Raw genomic sequence first — 15,216 nt, 5'->3', positions numbered from 1 at the left:
CCTGTTATTAATAACACAAATGATGCACAGTCAGATGAAAATAAAAACACTTTATTAAATCAATAAAATAACAATCCCAGATTGCCAGCAAATATTTTAAAGTAAACCAAAGAAACTGCACAACCAAACCCAAAGCAGGGGTGAGAAGGCTGTGCAAAACACACAAACTACAGAAAGAATGACAAAACATGAAACATTTAAATATTTACAGAACAAACAAGACTAACAAATGCAGTGCGCTAAGAGTAGTAATAACTTAGTGGGTTTAGCATTGTGTTGCAATGCAGGTGAACGTTGCATGTCTGAATATGTCAAATGTTTTCTCAAGTGCAAGAACTAACAACTTATCAGCTGTCTCATTTCTTTTCATTTAAAGTTTTGAGACGCCCCAAATGTATTTCCTGCTAAAAGTATTAGTACTGCATGAAACATTTGATTAAAAGCAATGTATTTTACTTGGCTCCCCTCTCAGGTTAGTGATGACAAGAACAATGAAAGTTATGTGGATGAATAAGAACATAGGTCATTCTCATCATTGCAGCAACTTAGTTCTTTTCCAAACCTTTACTGTAGATCTGGGGCTCTCAAATGTACTCATTCTCTTTAAAACAGCCATCTCTGCCGCATTAAATGGAATACTAATTATCTTTTTTTGTTAGGGGTACATGCTAAAACACAATTTGACCCTAAAAACACAAGCTCAGATAATAGCACTTCTAACATAATGAACACAGTCCAATAACCTTTGTTCGAAAAACCAACAAATGTATAAAATGTGCTTGTGAAACAAAGGCATTCGAAAACAAGGTGCTCACTTCACACATTCTTCTTGTCAGTTCGATTCAATTGATTGACTTTTCTAAACGACACAAATGAATGATCCGTAAACTATTGCAGCTGACAACTAGGCTATTCATCAACTGAATCTTGTCCATTGCTTCAGGTCACTATCAAATAGAATGACAACAACATTCCCAAGTTACTCTTTCAAAGGCTACCACTCTGTAATTACTGGACAGATAAACTGCTTATCTCTGTCACCTTACAAGAAAACCAACCAACCTAATGTTAATGACAGTAAAGATGGGTGCATTTGATTAGTAATTAACAGGTGACACTTCCACAGGGCTGCAGTTCATGCAGTAGTTCCTGCAAAGATGGCCTATCACAAATCAGTATTGTGAGTTTCCCTGTCCTTCAACATGGTTACAAGCACAACACACGGTGTGTGATGCAATAAGGGCAGGGAGTAGACCTAAGATGATATGAAGCAAGACCTCTAACCTATCTTATTCTGGAGAGTATGAGAAAGTGTGGAAAACTAAAACAAAATAACCAGAAGAGCTCATCCTTAAACCTGCGGCAGAGGGATAGCCAGAGACACGGCACGATGCATACAGCCAAGCCTTAGAAGGACAAATTACAGTGCTATGTATAGATATACAGAAGCTGGTACATTTGTTATGCAGTGTGTGCCTTCTTCCTCAGCATCCCATCTCCTACACTCGTCATGCTCCACCATCATGGCTAGCCCAAGAATACTCTCCAAGCCTCTCTTTTTTTGTGTTCCAGTGTCCTAGTTATATGTCAGAGACTCAAAGTCAATGACATTGGCCAATCAAAAACGGTGGTGTTTGTAATACAAACACATTTTGAATGAGTGCAGTGTCAAGACTACCTAGACATTTGCCTAGAAAACAAGTGAAGTGAACCATACAAACTTGGTTATTATCGGCGGTATAAGATAATGGTATCCCAGATGATAGACTTGCTTTTTATCTTAAGTGTCTCTTGGCTTTCCTCTTCTACTTACTCCAGAAACACACTCCACCAATTACGTCAAGGCCCAAGCAAGAAATCTGGTTTAACAATCTGTTCGACGCTGACTAACAATGGGCTGGAATTTACACCCCATTTCATGTTGACTAAATGTTTGTTTTTCTTCAACTCCACTTCACTTGATACCAGTCCCTTCACTTCATAACATGATTTATCAACTTCCTCTTCACTGGGCTGGTGCCATAGGATCCAGAGAATCCTTTCAACCCCTTTTTCCCCACCTAAACAATAAATTCAGTACTCAAATGAAGAACCGCTTCAATGTCGTTTTCCAGAGAAAACGCAGGAACCAAAAAAGAAAAGGGAAAAAAAAACCTAATGCAGGAAGAGTAGTCAACAATGCTATGTATCTCTTCACAAGAATCTTCTTAAAGAAAAAAAGACCTCTTGCGTCTGCAGAAATCGTTCTTAGTGATTTTAGCAAAATGAAAGAAAGGGCAGCAGCTTCCTCCTCACTTCTTTTTGTCCTTTTGTTTCTTGTCGGCCTTACGGGTCTGCTGATCTGTCATGTTGCGGGGCATGATCAGAACGCTGCCGTCGGCACCGTACTGGAGCGAGTACTCGCTGGGGGGGTAGGGCCGGCCCTCCTCATCCCGAAGCTGGGTGAATACTTCCTGGTAGAGGCTTTGCACTTTCTGCTTCATCTGACGGATGGAGCGAATAAACTCCATCTTCTCCTTCAGAAGTCGCGCCTTGTCACGACGCATGTCGTGCACCCCTTGCTCCAGGTTGATGATGGTATCCAGCTTGCGCTTTCGGCAGTTCTGGGCCGCCATCTTGTTCTTGCCACGTCTACGAATGTCACGAACGAGGGCCAGTTGGGCCTCGCTCAGGTGGTGCTTGGACAGAAGCTCGTTGAACTCCTCCACAGGCAGATTGATGATCTTCTCATTTGAGAAGGGGATCTTCATGGCCCGAGCCCGGCGTTCGTCGCGACTCGACTGTTTGTCCAGGAAGTCCTGTTGGGGCTGAAGCTTCGACTGCTTCTCGCGTCCCATTTTCTTGCCAGTGGGAATCGGTAGCTCTGGGTGTTCATCTAATGAGGAAGACAGTGGTAAATTGTAAGTGTGATTGTGGTTGATGTTGTCGAGCTGAGGGAGCCCATGGAACTGGGAGGGGTCGTGATAGCTCATGCGGCAAAGCTTGTTGAATTCAGGTTGGTAGCCCCCCACAGCACCTTCTTCTGGTTCCACGGTGACTGACTCAGAGTCAGTGCTGTATCCCACAGCCCCTTCCTCTGAGAAGGTGGCAGAGGTGGAGGAGGAGGAGGCGGCAGAGGAGCAGGAGGTCTCAGAGCTACTCGGGGAGACCGGGCTGTGACTGGAGTCCAGGGAGAGGCCTGAGTCTGAGTCGAGTTCATCCTCCAACTGAGAGGCCTGGGCCTGGCTGAAGCCCTCCTCCATCGCCAGGTCCAGCAGGCTGATCTCATCCAGCATAGACTCCTCCAGCAGACTGCTGAAGGGGTCAGGCAACACTGGGGTCGAAGTGATATTGTTGGTGCTGTTTAGAGGTGGTGGGAGAAAGAGTCCAGTCAGGTTGGTGGCTCCGAATGTAGAGTTGACGTTGGAGGAGTTGGAGCTGGAGGACATTCTAAGCAAGGGAGGGCGTGGGGTGCTAGTGCCATCAATCTCTGGATTGAAAAGCGTGGGGAAATCCTGGCTGCAGCTAGGGAGGGAGGCCTGGTGAAGGCTGACATCTTGGTGGATAAGGGTGGAGGAACGAGTAAGTCCAAAGCTTTCAACCGAGCCTGACTCAGTTATGCTGCCACTGGTATTGGCACTGTTGGAAGTAGTGCTGAGGAAGGAGTTCTCAGAGGTGTTGTTAACCTCCATTTCCTTCAAAGAGAAAAAACCTTGTTAGAGAACATCTAATAACAAAAAAATATATTTATTGGGAGAACCAGTTGTGATTAAAGCACCCTGGTTTGTGTACAAACCTGTAGTTCCATGATAGCCATGATGTCTTGCCACTGCTGCTCCAGGTCCAACTGGGGCACAGGCTGGGGCAACGGGGGAGGCAGTGGCAGCCCCTGAGATGTGGATGGAGCTTCTTCATTGGCCACTGCAAGCTCAGCAGTGACTACAGGGGCTACAAACTGATAACAGATGTTTACCTTAAAAATTATCTCACAAACATGTTGAGATTATAATAGACCATAAAGGCAATCTTCCTTTTGTAATATCATGGTTTGTTTAACTTAATTTAAATGAAGACACTTCTGTCTCCTGAGACAGCTTGCAAATGTCTTTACCTCAGGAGATTCTTCTCCAAAAGGGAAGGTGGCCTCAAGCAGCCTCAGGCATTCCTGCAGAGACAGTGAGGTCTGAGAGCCAAGGCCTGTGAGCTGAGGGGGAGGGGCAGACAGCACAGAGGTCACTCCCTTAACTATCAACTGCAGTGGACACAGGATCATGAAAAACACAATCTGTGCCCTTAGCTACCTGCTCTGGTATGCTCTCCCCTGTCTCTCCATCCACAGGCTGAGCCTCTTGAAGGTTCACTCCATTCCTCCAGCTCTCCTGTGCCTCTGTCCCTTCCTTCTTCTCCTCTGGGCTGGGCTTCTCCGCCTCGCTCTCCTTCTGGCGGCTGCTGTAGTTGAACACTTCCCGTCCTGCGCCAAGGTCGATATCCTGTCGCCACAGGATGTCAATCAAATCAATGTCCTGAAAAAGACATGTTAGATGAGAAAGATGTCAGGACTACAAAGAAAAGAGCCCTCTTGATTGAGTTGTACACCATCTTGTCTTACACAACTTCATTCTAAATCAAAAGCACTTCAAGGAGAGAGAACTACTTGACTGTGGTGCAATAGTCAAAAGATGGCTTCAGCTATGATACGGTTGGCTTTACATTTTGATATTTTCATCCTCAGATAGGTCAACACGTGGCGATATACACAAGATTTAAACTTCAGATCATATAACTTGAAGCTAAGCCCACTGATTCAACCATAGCCACTTAATTACCATAAAAGCATGTGATTCCACTCCAGTGGGAGACTCTGTTCATTCTAGAGCTTTAACAATGGCTTAGTGTTTGGCCCAAAACCACACTGCGTCTTGAGTGGTGGTCCTGTGACTATTAGGGGAAAAGATGATTCTAATGTAGGAAAAAGGACATTATAATAATGCAGATTACACAATGCCAGAAATAACTTCCATTTGATTACAATTGTGTTTTATCAAGGTTCAGACATACCATGGGTCTCTGATAGACAGCTAAATACAATAAGCTCCTAGTAATATATCCCTGTACATTACAATAGACGTGCCATGCCTCAGCTTGCCCTAGTCTTGTGATCCTGAGTAGAGGTGAGATCATTGCATGCTTTCTTACCTCTTTGGTGAGATCAGCGTTGCCCTCCCTGTTGCCCTGCTCCTGGCTGTCCTCGGGGGCCACAGCTCCCAGGGTTCGGTCCTCTCCACTCAGATTGTAGGTGGACTCAGGCGCTCCGCCGCCCCCCCTCATGGCCGGGGCTTCGGAGTTGTTCACGTCCTCCAGGCCGGTCCCATTGTCCAGGGTGATGCTGGGGCTGGGCTGGCTGGCGGCGGACACCACAGTCTCAGGGTCGCGGTGCACCAGCCACGTGCTCAGTTCTGGACTGGGCACTGACAGACGATCTAGCTGGCGCACCTGGTTCAGCAGCCGGCGGGTGGTAAAGAACTGGTCGAGGTCCACACTCTTGGGATGGATGCCATACCCGTCCAGCGTGTTGCGGAGGTTGTGGAACTGCGTCTGGGTGTAGGCCGAGCTGGGGCCTAGGATGATCTCACGCAGTGGGGGCAGTTGATTGCTCAGGTAGGTGTCCAGGTCCACACGCACCCCAATGAGACTCAGGAGGATGGTGAACTGAATCAGGCCCTCTGTGAAGTACTTTTTCAGGTAAAGCATTTCTTTACAAAGGAACAAAAAGTGAAAGTAAAAAAAATAAATAGAAACAACGGAAAACTTAAAAGAGTTCCACAATAGTTGATATTGAGATAGACTGATAAAGAATGAAAGTATGAAAATTGCAGATATGACAGAAGTGAGGAGCGACTTTTGGAGTTTGCTTAAGATGTGAATAGAATGTAGAGGGTTTCTGTGGTCTTGTATGGGAGTCCAATATCAGTCAAAGGCTGAACTGTTTTCTCGGTCAGGTTTTGGTCTTCCCCATTAGTAAGTCCTCCCATATCTGCACAGAGAGAGTGAGAGAGCGAGAGAGATCAAGGACAAATTAAACCTCCTTTTCTTGGTGTTGATGCCTTTAAAATGTAATGACAAGATAAAAAAAATATGAGCTTGTTGAGTAAATAAGTTTAGGTCAACCTGAGCCTGTGTTCTACCATCAAATTTCACTTAGTCACAGAAAAAAAAGATTACATTACATAATGTCAAAATAATATGATATGTCATAACAGCTGCAGAATGCATCAAACATTGTTCAGGCCAGATGAAATGTGAGTATGGCCTTATATGTTGAAACAAACAGGCTTGTCAGCCACGCATGATTTACGATGACCAAATGCACTGATAAAACCAACATGAATAGCCAAATAAAATGCACACTGAACTCATAAACCATTCATATGCACTGCCAGTGCAGAGGCAATAAATGAGATAACAAACCGTCTCACATTCCACACATTTCTATGGGAGAGAACAATTAGAACCCTACTTCTTAGCAGCAAACCATCACAACTCCACTTTCTATAGCAGTGGTTTTTAAATCTCCCCCTGGAGACCCCACACCTGATTCCAGATGTCAACTAATCATAAAACCCTTGACTAGGTGAATCAGGGGAGCTAGTTCATGACTACAACAAAATTGTGAACTGGGGTCCCCGCAGAAAGGTTTAATGGCCACTGTCTCTAGAGGACACACTGTACCTCAACCCCAATTTAAGATGAAGACCAATTAGACAAGCCAACCTGACAATGCAGAACAACTGAAATGGATCACCCAGGCCAGTGCAGGAATAGATAGTTGTGAAGGTGAAAGAGGGAGGGTCTCTTGGGTTCTCCTCCAGTAGCTACGCTTCCTGACACCCATCCCTAGCTGTCTCCCTCTCACCCATCCCTTGCAGTCTCCCTCTCACCCATCCCTTGCTGTCTCCCTCTCACCCATCCCTTGCTGTCTCCCTCTCACCCATCCCTTGCAGTCTCCCTCTCATCCATTTTCTTTTCAAGATCGCCAGTTTACCGATGTATACAAAATAACATTAAATTAATAGCAATAAAAACGATGCATCAGTATATACATCAATGGTGTTTAAAAGTTGGCAACCTAACAAAATCATAGCTAGCATCCAACGGTATTTATCCTCCAGACTACAGTGGGAAGTGTTGATAGCGCTCACTTCCGCTATCAAGCAACCTCCCTAGCAACAAGTGGCGCAGTGACAACAGACAGGCTGGTGAACCATTAACAAAACAAGGGTACAAGCACAACATTGGATCCTCACAAATTTTGCCAATGGGAAAAGATTGGGGCGGGATGTTGATGTGACAGCAACGGGGAAAGAGAAATTGCTAAAATGTAACGTTAGTTAGCTAGCTAACATAACGGTTACAATGTATTTTAAACAATGTTTTGTATTGCCACTCAAATAAATGTAGACACAAGAAGCAGATAATCCCTCTGCTAACTTTAAGTCGCTTGTCAAAAAACACAAGCACAATTAGCTACAAGCTAACGCAATCTAACGTTCTGTAGCTACCTAACAAAGCTAGTTGGCTAGCTAGCTAAAACCTATTTTATACTTACGCGTGAAGATTTTATACATTTGCCTGTATGCCCACAAGTCGGCCAACTTCTATAACCATTATCTGAATCCAGAAGAGTTCTCTCATATGTGTTATAAGCATTACCCAAAGTCATTATCCACCCTTTCCCCCCATTGAATGGCCCACCATGACTTGCAATATTTCCAATTTTCTAGCTAGCAGCAGCGCGTCTGACGCCAAAACAAGGCTTCCCACAGAGCATGCGTAGAATATTCTAGGGCTCATGTTTTCATAACCGCATTGAAAATCACAGAATTTAATCCCTGGCTTCACAAATGAATGATTCACTTTAGTTAGACTGAAAAAAAGTCAACTTCATGTCATATTATAGATTTAAAATAGAAATTGAATACAACAATCAGCCCTTTCTATACAATGAGTCGATTTTTGTGGGCTAAACGTCAAAATCGTTTGAGAAATAGGATAGGGCTAGGCCTATTAATGATATAATAATTCACACAGAAAGTGAACAACTGGTTTCACAATTATGCCTAGGATATTATGCCTGTGTAACAGCATGTGTTTTATATCATGTTTGTTTCTTTACATTTTTATTTTACTTTCTATTATTTTCATCCTCTTATTTTAATCCCCAAACTGCTGGATGATCCAGGAGATAAGAGATACAACTTCCAACATAACTTCTTAAGAATGGCTGATAAATTGCTCAGAAATATTTAACTTTTGATTGAAACGTATCATTTTTGTAGTTAAAGCTTCACATGCACTTCAAGTCATAGGCAATGTTTTTTTTAAATGAACCTTTATTTAACTAGGCAAATTAGTTAAGAACAAATTCGTATTTACAATGACAGCCTAGGAACAGTGGGTTAACTGCCTTGTTCAGGGGCAGAACGACAAAGCTACCTGACGCCCCTCATAGTCATATGGCTCATTCATTGCACGTTATATCAGCTATTCCCACAGAGACCACGTCATAGGGACAAATTCTTGTGTGAGCTTTTGTGTATAGGGCTAAATACACACTTGTTCCTATAATCTGTGTTAATAATTCCATGGTATATCTGCATAGGGTAGGTTTACCCCTAGAAATAGAATTAAGGTTTTCCATTATCTGAATCAGAAGCACCATTTATTTGTCAAGTACATTTACACACAACTCAGAATTTTACTTGGTGATACCTGTATGTTGCTGCTAGTGGTAGACAACATTTAGAGACATAATACAGACAGCGGAATTTAAACAAAGTTTACGTACTACTAGGTAGAGTGAGCATAGAGCTATAAGAGAATGAACAGTCATCATGGTTCTGTCAGTAACTCCTACTGTCCCCAGTGAGAATTGAACCAACAACCCTGGTGATGCAAGCACCATGCGCTACCAACTGAGCCAGACGTGACCACAGATGTCGTAATGCTATATAGATGACTTCTGTAACATGTTTGACTATGATTGTTTTTAATGAGGGGGGAAAAAAATCAGCATTTTGTATTATTGTATCATTGTGGAGTGACACATAAATACATGTTTCTAACTCTACTGTCTGTATGTCTTTACAGTGTCTGCCATGTATCCTGCTCTCATGTCCAACTATCACTCTGAGTGCCCCATCCCAAGTTCTGCGATACACTTAGACTCAGAGTCTGAGGCAGTCAGTGCATAACATACCTTTGGTAGTATCAAGGCTCAGGAGAAGACCCAGATGCAGACAGTTTCGAAGTAACAAAAGTTTATTACAGAAACAGGGGGGCAGGCAAACGACAGGTCAAGGGCAGGCAGAGGTTAGTAGTCCAGAGCAGAGTCCGAAATGTACAGAACGGCAGGTAGGCTCAGGGTCAGGGCAGGCAGCGGTCAGGAGTCCAGAGCAGAGTCAGAAAGGTACAGAACGGCAGGCAGGCTCAGGGTCAGGGCAGGCAGCGGTCAGTAATCCAGGGTGGTGTGACAAGGTACAGAACGGCAGGCAGGCTCAGGGTCAGGGCAGCAGAATGGTCAAAAACCGGGATAGCTAGAAAACAGGAACTAGAGCAAGACAGGAACACAGGAAAAACGCTGGTAGGCTAGACAAAACAATACGAACTGGCAACAGACAAACAGAGAACACAGGTATAAGTACACTAGGGATAATGTGGAAGATGGCGACACCTGGAGGGGGGTGGAGACAAGCACAAAAACAGGTGAAACAGATCAGGGTGTGACAGGTAGGGGTTAACCCAACAGCGAGGTAGTAGAACAGGAAGAGCAGTCCAGGAGTGTCCAACTTGGTTGAATAACCTAATCTTCATCACCACACCATCTCAAGTTTCTTGGGATAAATCATACTTTCATAGGTTTTGTTACTCAAAGAGACCTCCAGTTAATTTCCACAGAGACAAAATCGGTATTTGAGTAAAGGATAATGGATTTTTGTGAGTGATCATGATGGATGGATGCCACCAGATGACAAGAGAGCACATTTAAGCATGCAAAACATCCACTGTTTAATTAACCTTTTTTGACAATTTATTAAAAGTTTAATTAAGATTGGATTGATACATATCCAGGATGTGGACAAAGGGTTGTTGAAAAATATAATTTTTATCACAGTTATCAACTTCAATTTGGCCTGCAGACATTGCTCAAGTGCATCATGATGTGTCATTATATCTATTTTTGGAGAGCATACATGCTCTTTGTATTTTGTGGCACATACAGTAAAGCCATTGTAATACACTATGAATACATATTTCTCTTAGTCTTTTCTGTGAATGTAATGGCCTTTTTCTAAACTATCAATCAACCAGTATTTCAAAGAATGTATCTTCTTTTCAAGAAAATATGTTTATGAACTATACGTTTGTAGCAAATTAACTGAAACTGTGACGAATTTGTCAGTTACATCACCACACAAGCATATCATCTCTCAACAAAAGTATTGCTTTGACTGTTTAATGCAATGCATACATGCATCAAAAAAGTATGCTTTGATAGTGTCAATAATTATAATAGAAAGAAAAAGGAATGAAAATACTCTTCTAATTCTTATTGGTAAAATTAAAAGTAATTTTCTGATTCTCATCACCCCAAAGTGACCTATTAGGTAGCAAAAGGTACAATGTAACTTTGAGAGGGATACAAATCATTATCGAATCATTCACGGCTACAACGTAACAGTGCCACGTTACGCCTCAGTGTATAAAATCCTCACTCCCTCTCTCTGTGTAGGCGGGCATCAAAGGGGATGTTTTCGCATGCTGGTTCTGGAGTAGAAGAACGACAGCAAGCGTCCCCTCTTGCGTTACCCTCCTCCGTTTACCCATGACACTTTCACTTATCAGTCTTCCCCAATATTTTGAACACGTGCAGTATGCTGGGCACAGTTTCTTCTGCAAGGCAATTAATGGAATAGAAATATGAGAAGGAAATCAAAGGCGAAACGAGTCCTTGACTACGAAAGTGAAGGAGATGAAGACGGGGCTCAAAAAGTCGATGTAAGCTTTGTAAGAGTAGCCTATTGCCATAAAATGTTTTGATCTTAAAATATTAACAACTGCTGTGAGTTTGAATAAACGTGTTTTAACTTAATCATGCCATAACTGTCTAACAGCATGGGGTGCAGAAAAGAAGAAAACAGATGTATCTTGATAAAAAGAAAGTCGACGAAAATTCTTCATCCTCAGCCGGCTTCCAGAAGTGGATAAGGGTTTGTTACTTATACAGTTACATACTGTATATCTTGAAACATGTCTATTCTATAATAAATGCACCACCAAGTATGGCATATGTTGTTGTTAGCTGTGATTTGACCAATGGACACTAGGCTTGGGGTGCAAGCATGGAGATCATCTGGGTAAAACATGGTACTAAATTAACTGCTTCTCCATTGAACAAAAGGCGGCTCTTTTTTGGATTGTGTGTAGTGTGCATTTATATGTTTTGTTACTTTATGTCACAACTTCAAAGCAGTCATTTTTTATGTTGTCCTGTTATAAAGGGTATCTCATGAAATAGGCTTTGAAAGTTATGTCTTATTTCAGAGAAAGTTCGTAATGTTAATGAAATAGTTAAAAGTTTGGATGATAACTGTATGCTGTGGCTCAGTTGGTAGAGCATGGTGTTTGCAATGCCAGCATGGTGTGTGCAACGCCAGGGTTGTGGGTTTGATTCCCACGGGGGCCAGTACAAAAAGAAAGAAAAAAAAATGCATGACATGTTTGCATTCACTACTGTAAGTTGCTCTGGATAAGAGTGTCTGCTAAATGACTAAAATGTATAAGAACTTTGAAATCCTATTTTTTACAGGCTTTTGAGCTGGGCAGTCCTAATTTGTATCACCTGAGGGACAGCAATTCCAATACAGAGGTAAGCCTCTGACATGTTTTATTTTCACACAACCCACTCCTTCTGCACAGGTGTGGACAATTTGTGATGTGATGTTATCTTGAACATTCCTTCCAATACCCAACATCCAATTGTGATTTTGTATTGTCATGGCAGGAGTCAGAGTTTCTGCAGTCATACTCAAAGATGAAACTCATTGCTATGGTGATTTGCATGCAAAGAGAGATGGAAAGCCTGAAAGACCAAATTCAGTGCCTTACAGGTGAGGAGATTAAAATGAATGAATGAAATCCTCTTGAAACTTTACACATTTGATCCAGAGTGAAGTTAAATGTTTAGGACATTTTGTGTGGATGACTTGACAGCTTGTGGAGAGCTATCCAGAAACCTTAAAGCCCTGATAGAAAAGACCCAGAGGTGGTCGAATGAGGACAGCAAGACGTCTGTCCAAGCATCACGTCCTAGCCTAACTGTAGGACTTGTCAGTGGAGATGCCATGACCCCAGATTTACTGGCCTGCCCAACTGGGATGAATGGGCAGTGGGAGAAACAGGGGGCCTTACCCCAGAAACTACACAGGCACCATTGGGATGGAGTCTTCACTGAGGTACAGATAAACCACTACACTGATTTTTGGGTCATGTTCAATAGGAACGAAATGGGATAAAACATTTAAATAAATGGATGAGATACTACCTGGGCTGGACCTTCCAGAAAGAACGCTTATTTTCATCTTCTCGTTGGAATATTTGGTGTAAAAAAACAAACTTGACCTACACCCACACCCTGCCTCTTTTGAACTGGTTGTCAGTCTCCAAGTCTTATATATACACATCTTATTTTGTCCTCAGTTCATTACCCACGAGCTGTTGGAACGGTGCAACACTGGCACTACAGCTCAGAAACTGACCAATGACCTGTTGCGAGGGCTGTATGAGAGGGACTGCCTAGCCTCCCACTCCATCTCAGGGCTGGTGTACAACAAGAGGTCTCAGACCAAACCTGCTCTCCCTACTGAGGAGGTCCAGGCCATTCTGAGTAAGCAGCCTTTCCCTCAACATACCTTATTGGGAGACATAATAAAGACAGCACAGAACACTGAGGTTCAGTGCAAAATGCATTATTAGGCTAATGTTTATTTGATTATTGTTTGAAAAAGATAGTTGGAATGTCTTAAATATCTACAATCGGTGTAGCCTTTGGTTTTGACTTGCATAATAACTGTATTGTCACTGTTTCCTAACTGTTCCTGCCCTAGTTTTCTAACCTTCAACCACCTCTATGAATTGACATACATGAGAGAAAAAACACGTGTTATGCACAACTGTAATAATTTCTGTTTAAGGGAGTTCCGCACGCAAATGTACATTTCATGTGACTATTTCCACAGGGACAGTTCAGTATTTTTTTCCTGGAAAGACAGATGCGGAAATTAAAGGGTACATCCGGCAGAAACTGCAGAACGAGGCGAAGAGGCTGAGGAAGAAGCCTCCAATGTTGGGTAATATGGATTCCAGCTTTGACCTGCCCTGCCCCAGAACCAGTATTGTTAACATGGATTTTGTCGAGGATCAAAGGTGAAATATCTGATTATGGATAATTGACAAATGCATGGAGGTAATATTTTACTTTTTTTTTTTTTTACTTCAATGAACCATGTTCGACTGCTGACGTTTGTGAGAGGTTGAGATTTGAATAGGTGATAATGCTGAACGCAAGTTTATCCTCAGTTCAGTCAAACATGAATTCAAACTTTGCATTCACCCTGGTCTCTGGTTGTTGTAGATCTAGATAAAGCATAATACTGTAGCATATGTGAACTTTATGTCCCGATTATAAATAAATGCCAATTGTTTTTGAATTTTGTATTTTTAAGATAGTCATTTGCAAAAGATTGGACCTTGCAAAATCAATGCTGAACGAGTGTTAGCACATTCTCAATGCCTTTGAAAATGAACTGTATGATGAGCCCCGTGATGATAAATGACTGGATTGAACAAAATGTGTATCTGGCAATTTGCAGTTTTTCCATTATCCTGCATCATCAATAAAAACATAAGAAAATATATTTAGTATATTTTAAAGAGGGTATGTATGTGCACAGACAATGCCAGCAGAGAGAGCTGGTGAGATGAGAGGCGATCAATGACCAAGGAAGAGTGACGACAGCAGGGGACACTTGGCCAGTTGCCTTGGCAACCCTAGTCTTTTGGGCTACAGAGGTTCAACATCTGTCCACTCCACTGCTAGAATTATCAGTATGCTTATAATACATTCAAATCAAATCAGATGTTATTTGTCACATGCTAAGTAAACTACAGGTGTAGACTAACAGTGAAATGCTTATGGGCCCTTCCCAACAATGCAGAGAGAAAGAAAAGATAAATAATAGAAAAGTCATAACACAAAATAATAAAGGTAATGATACACATGATAACTTTGCTATATACACGGGGTACCAGTAAATCAAATCTAATTTTATTAGTCACATGCACCGAATACAACAGGTGTCAGGGGTGCGTAACTGGTGGCATGGAAGTCAAACGCAGGAGAGCAGAACTTGGTAAATAGCCGGAGCCGTTTAATGTGCATAACTACCGGCATACAAAAATAACAAAAACATGGGCAACAAAACCCGTATCGCACCAGTCACATAAAGCACACGTACTTACGATAAACAATTCCCGACAAGGACATGGGGGAAACAGAGGGAACATATACAACATGTAATTATGGAATTGAAACCAGGTGAGTGTGAGAACCAGACAAAACAAATGGAACATGAAAAATGGATCGCGATGGCTAGAAGACCGGTGACGACGACCGCCGGACACCGCCCGAACAAGGAGAGGAACCGATTTCAGCAGAAGTCGTGACAGTATCCCCCCTTGACGCGCGGCTCCAGCAGCGCGTCGACACCGGCCTCGAGGACGAGATGCAGGGCGATCCGGATGGAGACGGTGGAAATCCCGCAACATAGAAGGGTCCAACACGTCCTCCTCCGGAACCCAGCATCTCTCCTCCGGACCGTAACCTCCCAGTCCACGAGGTATTGAAGGCTCCTCACTCGACGTCTCGAATCCAGGATGGATCGAACGGAGTACGCCGGGGCCCCCTCGATGTCCAGAGGAGGCGGAGGAACCTCCCGCACCTCAGCTTCCTGGAATGGACCAGCCAGCACCGGCCTGAGGAGAGACACATGGAACGAGAGGTTAATGCGGTAATCAGGAGGAGCTGTAACCTATAACATACCTCGTTCACTCTCCTCAGGACTTTAAATGGCCCCACAAACCACGGACCCAGCTTCCGACAGGGCAGGCGGAGGGGCAGGT

At 43.0% G+C, this 15,216-nt stretch overlaps 2 protein-coding genes across 3 annotated transcripts; one reads left to right on the top strand and one right to left on the bottom strand.

Annotated features, from left to right (window-relative positions):
* Window positions 1–30: 30 nt before the first annotated feature.
* Window positions 31–7,843, bottom strand: nfe2l1b (nfe2 like bZIP transcription factor 1b). 2 transcript variants are annotated; one of them, XM_014159122.2, is made up of 6 exons: window positions 7,586–7,843; window positions 5,176–6,013; window positions 4,281–4,502; window positions 4,091–4,183; window positions 3,776–3,934; window positions 31–3,674 (listed from the first exon to the last, which is right to left on the bottom strand). In XM_014159122.2, exons 2-6 carry the CDS (start codon window positions 5,728–5,730, stop codon window positions 2,292–2,294), a joined length of 2,412 nt encoding a protein of 803 aa, XP_014014597.1. In that variant the 5' UTR covers window positions 5,731–6,013; window positions 7,586–7,843; the 3' UTR covers window positions 31–2,291. The 2 variants fall into 2 exon arrangements, with proteins under 2 accessions (XP_014014597.1, XP_014014598.1); XM_014159123.2 differs by lacking the exon at window positions 7,586–7,843 and adding an exon at window positions 6,751–7,549.
* A 2,907-nt stretch (window positions 7,844–10,750) lies between these two features.
* si:ch211-194k22.8 (uncharacterized) lies at window positions 10,751–13,745 on the top strand. The gene is made up of 7 exons (XM_014159228.2): window positions 10,751–11,034; window positions 11,151–11,246; window positions 11,846–11,905; window positions 12,041–12,146; window positions 12,250–12,491; window positions 12,736–12,922; window positions 13,275–13,745. The coding sequence occupies exons 1-7, from the start codon at window positions 10,957–10,959 to the stop codon at window positions 13,463–13,465; spliced, it is 960 nt and encodes a 319-aa protein (XP_014014703.1). The 5' UTR covers window positions 10,751–10,956; the 3' UTR covers window positions 13,466–13,745.
* Window positions 13,746–15,216: the final 1,471 nt, after the last annotated feature.

This window comes from Salmo salar, chromosome ssa19 (assembly GCF_905237065.1).
Source record: "Salmo salar chromosome ssa19, Ssal_v3.1, whole genome shotgun sequence".
In the NCBI taxonomy this organism is placed as follows: Eukaryota; Metazoa; Chordata; class Actinopteri; order Salmoniformes; family Salmonidae; genus Salmo; species Salmo salar.
The sequence above is the reverse complement of the archived record's forward strand: the minus strand, read 5'-3'. Positions and strand labels throughout refer to the sequence as shown.

What these genes read in the sequence shown, in the direction of transcription:
- si:ch211-194k22.8 (XM_014159228.2), top strand. Translation starts at nt 10,957, where the DNA reads ATGAGAAGGAAATCAAAGGCGAAACGAGTCCTTGACTACGAAAGTGAA. An exon ending in ACAGCAATTCCAATACAGAG is followed by an intron (nt 11,906 to 12,040) that starts GTAAGCCTCTGA and finishes TTGTCATGGCAG; the next exon opens with GAGTCAGAGTTTCTGCAGTC. An exon ending in CCAAATTCAGTGCCTTACAG is followed by an intron (nt 12,147 to 12,249) that starts GTGAGGAGATTA and finishes ATGACTTGACAG; the next exon opens with CTTGTGGAGAGCTATCCAGA.
- nfe2l1b (XM_014159122.2), bottom strand. Translation starts at nt 5,730, where the DNA reads ATGCTTTACCTGAAAAAGTACTTCACAGAGGGCCTGATTCAGTTCACC. An exon ending in TTGGAGAAGAATCTCCTGAG is followed by an intron (nt 3,935 to 4,090) that starts GTAAAGACATTT and finishes ATCTGTTATCAG; the next exon opens with TTTGTAGCCCCTGTAGTCAC. An exon ending in TGGCTATCATGGAACTACAG is followed by an intron (nt 3,675 to 3,775) that starts GTTTGTACACAA and finishes TTCTCTTTGAAG; the next exon opens with GAAATGGAGGTTAACAACAC.